Genomic DNA, 8,113 nt, shown 5'->3' with positions numbered 1-8,113 from the left:
AGTCCACTAAGGTCACTGATGGAGCTAAAGGGGTGATCAGCTGAGTGGAAAGTTCTCCTTGGGAGGACACTCTTCACATGATTTGTGTTCTCGGAGCCTGAGGGAGTTTGCAACTGCCTCTTCCTCTCCTGGGATTTCTCAATGTTTTTTGGACACTGCCCTGCAGGGTCACCACTGAGAGCTTCCTGAGCTCAGGCGGCCCTGCCTCTCCTTTAGACACTGCCCCAAGTGCTCCATCTCCAGCCTTGCCCCTGGCGGTGCACCCCACCACCTCGCCTCTTACTCGGGGTCCTTTACCTGGGCAGGACCCTGTTTTAAAAGACCCTGGGCTGACGTTCACGTCAAGGGCTCCTCATTCAGTCTGTGGCCAGTGGGGATAGCTCCTGGGTCCCTCTCTAGCCAGGAGCCCAGCTGTGCCCACCCGTTCACCCGGGCTCTTCAGCTACGTTCAGAAGAAGCCATTTCAGCGACTGGCTTCCCTGGGCAGCCTGACTGTTTACAAACGGTTTTGCTAACCACTGCTTCTAGACCACACCACCATCCCTGGAAGTGCCCATGTAAGTTTTAGTCTTGCTAACGGATGCAACATGGCCTTCTCTCTGGCAGAACTGCTGGTGCTGAACGGCTCAGACCCAGTGGCTGAGGTGGCCATTCGACAGCTCAGTGAGTCTTCAAAGCTGAAACTCAAGTCTCCTCGGAAGAAAAGTACGATCATCATATCAGGTGTCTCCAAGGTACAGTCCCAGGGCTTGGAGGTGCAGGGTCTGTCAGTGGCCTGCTAGACAGCAGCCGGAAAGTCCTACGTATAAACGTCACATTATGTCTCTAACCCAACAAGGGCGTCACTCGTGGGATTTTGTCTGTGCAGCTTTTTCCCTGTTTATGAAGGAAACTTGAAAGTTGACTGTGTTATTTCCAGTGTTGAGAGGTTGGTGAATCATTTCAAGAGCGACCATTGAGAGCGAAGGCCATGATGTCAGATTTCCTGGTGTGCAGACCTCCACCCTGTCACTGCCCCAGTGGGGACCTTTGCTCTCCACACTGCACATTTTAAAATTTTCTCTGTGAATGTTTATTCCTTCTGTAATCAGAGAGAAACGAGGGTTGTTATGTCCTCCGTGCACAGCCCCCCCCCCCCCCGTGCTTTCCCTTCTCAGGCTCTGGGACGTCCACTCAGAGCAGGTGGCAGGTATGAGCCCCCCTCATGGCTGTCACACAGTCTGGGCTGCTGAGAGGGCAACCCTCAGGGGAGGGGCTCTTCTGACATTTCCAGATGAACAGTGGAAGGAGGGCTGGGAGGTTTTGGTTTGGAGTGGGAGGGGATGAGGAGAAAGAAGCTTTGAGCACAGAGGATGGATCAAAAACGGGAAGTCCCCAAGAGGGTAGGCAGGGTGGCTTGAAGAACTAGCCCCTTGGCAGCTGGAAGAAGGGCTAGAGCCAGGCCTGCGAGGTGCTGAAAAGGAGTCACCCCGTTCATTTTACCCAGAGGGTGGGTGGTCTTGCCCCATGTCCCCAGAAGCTTGGCAGGGTCCTCAGCCTCGATGCAAGCCCTGGACACAGTGGGCTTTCCTAGTCCTGGGGAGTGGACAGGTAGAACAAGGACCAGCCCTATAGTCATCTGCCCTGTGCTTTGAGTCTAAGGTTTTATTTTAGAATCATTATGAGCTCTTGGAACTTAACATTTAAAGTTTTCAACCCATTTTTCCGGAATTGCATTGAAAAGAAAAATGAAAGGAAAAAAAGAATGAAGTGGCTCGGCACCCATAGTACAGTGTTTTGTTGTTTTGTTCTTTTTTTTGAGACAGAGTCTTACTTTGTCACCCTTGGTAGAGTGCTGTGAAGTCACAGCTCACAGCAACCTCCAGCTCCTGGGCTCAGGTGATTCTCTTGCCTCAACCTCCCGAGTAGCTGGGACTACAGGCACCCGCCACAATACCTGGCTATTTTTTTTGTTGCACTTTGGCCAGGGCCGGGTGTGAACCCACCACTCTCGCTATATGGGGCTGGCATCCTACTCACTGAGCCACAGGTGCCACCCCATAGTACAGTGTTTACGGTGCCGACCACATACACCAAGGCTAGTGGGTTTGAACCTGGCCTGGGCCAGCTAAACTACAATAACAACAACAACAAAAATAGCTGGGCATTGTGGCAGGCACCTACAGTCCCAGCTACTTGGGAGGCTGAGGCAAGAGAATTGCTTAAGCCCAAGAGTTTGGGGTTGGTGTGAGCTGTGACACTACGTCATTCTACTGAGGGCTACATAGTGCGACTCTGTCTCAAAACAAAAAAAGAATAAAGTTTTGAATCCACTGCAGTTATTATTTTTATGATGCTCAGATCATCTTGAGTCTGTGGGCATTTCTGCAAGCCAGCACTTACATCAGAAAAGCACATTGTCAATTGTGACTTAGCAAACACCCTGTATAACTGCCACCCAGTTCAAGAGCAGTGTGACCAGTCCCCAGGGAGCCCTGTGCCGCTGCCATTCCTTTCCTAGACCCCAAACCAGCTTCCCTATTCCCAACCCAACAGGTTAAGTTAGCACCTAAATATCTGGCTCACAAATAAGACAATTAAAAAGATACAAAGTGTATGCTGGTTAATGTCTACTTGCAGGTAACATAAAAGTGCTGTAGGAACAGAAGTTAAAAGACAAACTAATTTGAAATGTTCACTTCCTTTGCCTCTGTCTGTGCTGTCTGCTCAAAGGAGAAGGAGGGTGCACTCAGTCTCTCCCCACAGGGTGAGAAGGGATGTTCACTGCTTCCTTGGCCCTCCAGCCCACCTGGGGTCTCTGGGCCAGTGGCCCTGGGTGGTCTGAGCGCTGAGCACTGTGCGTGGAGACCTGTCCTGGCCCCTTGTTGAGTAGGAGCTGCTGTGTTACCTCCCCTCCTTCCACACACCTTTTTCATCCTTCCCTGCACCAACTTTTTCCTTCACTCTCAGCCTCTGATGGTGCATTTTGCCCGGACAGACCTCACTATCTCAGGACCACAGTGCTGCCCTGATGCATGACTACGCAGCCTCCTTGGACAGCGCCCACCAGGAGGACACCTCGGCTCACCTGGACGTGGCCACGGCCTCTGCCCTGCCTGAGGAGGACGAGCCAGCCCAGGCCCCCCTGGCCCTCGAGCCCCAGGAGAATGAACTGGACTCCTGGGACCTGGAGAAGGAGCCTCAGGCAGCGTGGAGCAGCCCCGCCCCACTGGACCCCGACGGGGATGAGCTGTCGGAGAGCTCCCTGAGCGCCTCAGAGCTGGGTGCTGCCAAGAAGCGTAAAGGTACCTGCACCACTTGGTGGCCCGGCTCTCCTGCCAGCTTCTGAGCTTAACTTTAGTTCTCATCGCCTGCTGTCCTTCCCTTTGTCCTCTGCAAACTCCATCCCAGCCTCACTCTCCTCCCCAGAAATCCCCGTCCTGTGCTGAATGATGTTTAAGCCTGTTAGAGTCCAGGGGAGGCACGTGTGGAATCCTCCCGGTGCCACCGTCTGCTCTGGGGCCAGCTGCTGTTCCTGCCTGCAGGTGCCCCTTCCCCCGTCAAGATTCCATCCACCTGGCTCTCTGAGGGACACCAAGAGTCACACCTGGCGATGGGGCCAAAGAGACCCAGAGCAAAGCTAGGCAGACCCTAGGTCTCCTTCAGCAGCGGATATTGACACCTCTGCCTGTTTACAGCTCGGGCTCTTCCCTCAACTAAAGCAAAACCAAAGCTCCCCACCTGAACCCTGCAGGATCTGGGGGAGAGACCCTCCCTACAGTAGCCAATCATTAGCTTAATATGCACACAGTAACGAGGCAATCATAGAATAACTTTTTTCAGTTAGCACCAAACCATCGCTTTAAAATGATAAATTTCTTGAACTGTGTGCAGTTTCACACAGACAATGCCTCAGCATCCTGGAACCTACACACGTGCTGAGGGAAACGGTCTGGGGCAGGAGTTGGTTCTGGACATGTGACTCCAGAGCCCCCGAACATCAGATCCCTGTAACGGACAGGGATCATGTGTATCCCCTGAGCCCACTGAACACGCCCATCCAGGGAGCAGCAAGCATGGCCCCGTGCACCTTGCAGAGGACGGGGCTGGGGATGGGGGCTGCCACTGGGCCATGCCTGGCTCTGCCCCTTGTGTTGGGATCTGAGGCCGTCACAGGACGCTGGGGCTCCCTGGAACTGCCCATAGAGAGGCAGTCTTGGTCATCGAGAGCTTTGGTGAGCTGCCCTGCCACCACCTTTCTTGCCACAGGGCATTGTTTCTGTCTCCTGGGGACACTGACAATGTCTGGAGACAGTTGTCATGCTGGGAGTGGGAGTGTTGTTAGCGGCTAGTGGGTGAGGCCAGGGCTGCTGCCTGCCGCCCTGCCGTGCACGGACACCCCCCCCCCACCTCCATAGGCAGCCTCCCTACAGCGTGTCTGTGATGCCGTAAGTGGCAGCCATGGGCTCCTCCGCCTTGTCACTCCCCCCACTTCCTGCTCCGTGTCTCTGTGCCGTGGCTGTTCTCCGGAGGCTCACCTCCCTTGCCCGTGCAGAGGAGGAGATGCCCAGGTCAGCTGTGTGTCCACAGAACCCTGGGGGCGGTCACCTGCTCGCTGACCCCTGTGTTGGGCTCCCTGGCTCCTTTACGGAGCCTCTGCACGGGTTGTGTCAGAGATAACCTGGTCACCTGACACACCGCCAGCCGGTTCTTCGTCTTGGGACCTTTGCAGCCTGGGTAGGGGGAGGGTATAACCCATGCCGTGGCGAGTTCTGGGCGAGGTAAGAAACATGGGCACAGGGTGGGCGTCTCTTCTCCACTCCAGGGTCCATTTCCTCTTGTCCTAGCAGAGCCCCACTCTGGCCTGTCCTTTTTGTTCGCTCTGAAATGCCAAGCCTCATTCACCCCATTCATTCACACATCAGTGTCCCCTGCTGGCCACTCCTCTCTGTGGCTTTCCTTCCAGAGAGTTCTTTCCCTGGGTTTCTACCCGTGCCGTGTCAGCCACACTGTTCTCTCCCTTCCCTGGCCGGGTGGGTGAGCACCCTTTGGGGACACAGAGCACATACCCTGGGGCGCTTCACGTTCCCACACCTCAGCCCCAAGGCTTGGCATTTGGGAATTCTCTAAGGTCTCGGCCAGCAGCGCAGTTGACTCTGTGGCACCTACTGCATCGCCCCCGGGGGTTTTTTAAAAGAACACGTGTGGCCACGGTTTTAGAATTGCTTTCTCATTCCGGTGTTTTCAGAGTAACTTGTACTTAGCATCTCCCTGAGATGTTGTCAGAATCTTAGACGATTCTGTGTTAAAGGTGCCAAATAGTTTCCATTTTCCACCAAAAATTTTTCGCAACTGTTGAGCTAAGGGGCAACTCTGTGGAGTTTCCTGTCTGTTTTAGACTCAGGCTCACTTGTGTGTGTTTTTGTTTGGGGCTGCCCGTGTCCTCTGTCATAGCCAGCAGCTTGGTCTAGGCTCCGGAAGGTCTGCCTTCGAATTCTTCTGGGATTTCGCTGGTTGGAAATGTCCGTGTTGTGGTGCTATAGCCAACACAGGAATTTTATTCCCCACATTTAGGTTTAGTTTTAGTTTAAGAAGCCACTGAAGAGGGAGGTCTTGAAAAAAATAAACGGAGCAGTAACAAACCTTGCCAAGCGTCCCGCACGCCTTGGCGAGAGCTCTGCCGCCCCCCGGCCCAGTGTTGCTTGTGCATAATTCTCTCCCTCTTATTTCTCTTCATCTCATGCTCATTCCCTTTAACTTAAGAGGATCACTATGCCAACAAGAATTAATTGCCTACACAGTAAGTTATTTTTGTCTTCTATTTTTAAATACCGCGTAGCCATCCTGGGGAAAGGGCTGTAGCCAGCAGCGAGTTGACCTGCCTGCCTCCCTTCTGCTCCTGCCCCTGTCCGCCTTGACCCTCCCAGATTGCTGGTGTTCCCTGCTCCTTCTCAGAAGTGCTCTGCTCACATTAGTGTAGCGGCGAGGGTCGGGAGAGGACACTCGAGATGTTACCTGACGTGGCCAAGAGTCCTCACTGTGACACCACCATTCCCTTCCTTGTCCTGCAAATAAAAAGCTGTCACTTCTGTAAAAGGACTGTCTGGGTTTCAGCTGAAGTCCAAGACTGGCTGTGGGGTAGCAAGTACAATTCCTATTTAAGGTTGCTTTTAGTGGCTGTTTTTCTACCTACTGCTTTTTAGGTTTTTTTGGAAACAGTCTCACTTTGTCACCCTTAGTAGACTAAGTGGTATCATAGCTCACAGCAACCTCAAACTCTTGGGCCCAAGCAAATCTCTTGCCTCAGCCTCCCCATTAGCTGGGACTATAGGCGCCCCCCATGACACCCAGCTATTTTGTTTTCTAGAGAAAGGATCTCACCCTTGCTCAGGCTGGTCTTGAACCCCTGAACTCAAGCAGTCTGCCCACCTTGACCTTCCAGAGTGCTGAGATTATAGGCCTGAGCTACCGTATCCATCCCCTACCTACTGGATTTTTAAGATGGATTCTTCAGTTAGCTGTTCTGTCTGCTACACTCTGTGGAGACACACTGATAAGTCTGGAAGTACCTACGACATTGCAGCTGTAATTCAGAACAATGATTTTTTATTCCCTTGCATATATCTGTTTATACCTGAGCTGCCTTGTGAATTCTTTTAACCTTGCTAAAACCAGCAAAGGGTTTTTTTTTTTTTCCTGCTCCTCATCTGCATTGAGAACCATGTTCTTTTTTTCTTTTTTTCTGAGAACCTTGGTTATTTGAAACTTCACACACCTTTCTCTAGCCTGTGCCTTCAGGGTTCTTTCAGGTTGTAGGTAATCTCACCTCATGCCTGTTGGTATGAAGAAGGTCGCCTGGGATAAAGTGATCAGGCTTCATCAAATCAAAACAGCCACAGCTGCTCTCGCCAAAGGGTCACCGGTTCCATGGCTTAATGGCAAGTGGGATGCACCACTCTGCAGCCATCCAGTTAGTCGGGGTCCTCCAGAGACAACCAATAGGTGATGTATTTTAAAGAACTAGGTCATGCAATTGGGGGGTCTGACAAGTTCGGAATTTGCAGGGCAGGCGGTAGGCAGAGAGACTCATTGGGAACTGATACTCAGTCTTCAGGAAGAATTTCTTTTCTCAACAACCCCGTTTTTGCCCTGAAGGCCGTTAGCTGAGTGGACGAGGCCCCCCCATTGCTGCGGGTCCGCTCCTCGCCTCATGCCACTGCTGCCTGTGTAATTACATCTATGAAACAATTTCCTGGCAGCACCTTGATTAGTATTTGATCACTGGGTGTTCTGAGCAGGCTGACACAGAAAACTAAGGGTCACCATCACTGTTGGCTGAGGCAGGAAGACGGTGGCCCTGGCCCTCACACCCACGTCAGGGCAGCTGTGTCATTGTGCCTGAGCACATCTGCTTACCCCGGAGGTAATACTACATAGCAGCCAAGTTTAGACAGACTTTGAAGCTGTTCTTTCGAATAAAAATTGAAAAGCTTATGTTAGTATTAGTGATTCTGCACAGTGGATGAACCAGACCGCTGACCCAGACAGTCTGTGTTGCTAGAATGTCCCCTCCTGCCCACACCCCTACCTTTCTGGACATGTCCCCTGTTTTGAGAACCCTGGCCAAGTCCTTGATGGAGTAGAGTGCTGTGCTCCAGGAGGCCCTGGAGTCTTTAATGTGACTCTGCTCCCTGGAGGCCCTTCTCCAGGGGCCACAGATGTGTCCCTCTTTTTAGACTGCTGGTGGCCCCTTCTTAGGGGTGGGCACCATCATCTTCCAGCTCAGATACTGCTCTTAGTGCCGAAGAGCAGGGCATGAGAGCCAGGAAGTCTGGCATTGCCCCCTCCCCTCATTTACAAGTGTATGGCCTCAGATGGTCACCCTCCAAACCACAGTCCCCTCCTTTACAAGTGTATGGCCTCAGATGGTCACCCTCCAGACCACAGTCCCCTCAGTTGCCTTCTGTTTATATAACAGACACAGCTCATTGGAGAATCTGTCCTGAAATCCAGCAGGGAGGAGACAATGACCAAAATACCCTTAGGGACTGCAGGACAAGACCACTCCTTCCTTAGGGACTGCAGGACAAGACCACTCCTTCCTTAGGGACTGCAGGACAAGACCACTCCTTCC

At 52.5% G+C, this 8,113-nt stretch overlaps 1 protein-coding gene across 1 annotated transcript in view; it reads left to right on the top strand.

The window, feature by feature from the left end:
• The window catches only part of C2CD2 (C2 calcium dependent domain containing 2), a 60,380-nt gene that overhangs the window by 47,569 nt on the left and 4,698 nt on the right, over positions 1 to 8,113 (top strand). The window contains 2 exon segments of the mRNA XM_003798114.3: positions 551 to 734; positions 2,978 to 3,284. Coding sequence (XP_003798162.1) covers positions 551 to 734; positions 2,978 to 3,284 — 491 coding nt within the window.

Source organism: Otolemur garnettii, unplaced genomic scaffold (genome assembly GCF_000181295.1).
Source record: "Otolemur garnettii isolate 467f Iridium unplaced genomic scaffold, OtoGar3 scaffold00128, whole genome shotgun sequence".
Taxonomy (NCBI): Eukaryota; Metazoa; Chordata; class Mammalia; order Primates; family Galagidae; genus Otolemur; species Otolemur garnettii.
The sequence above is the reverse complement of the archived record's forward strand: the minus strand, read 5'-3'. Positions and strand labels throughout refer to the sequence as shown.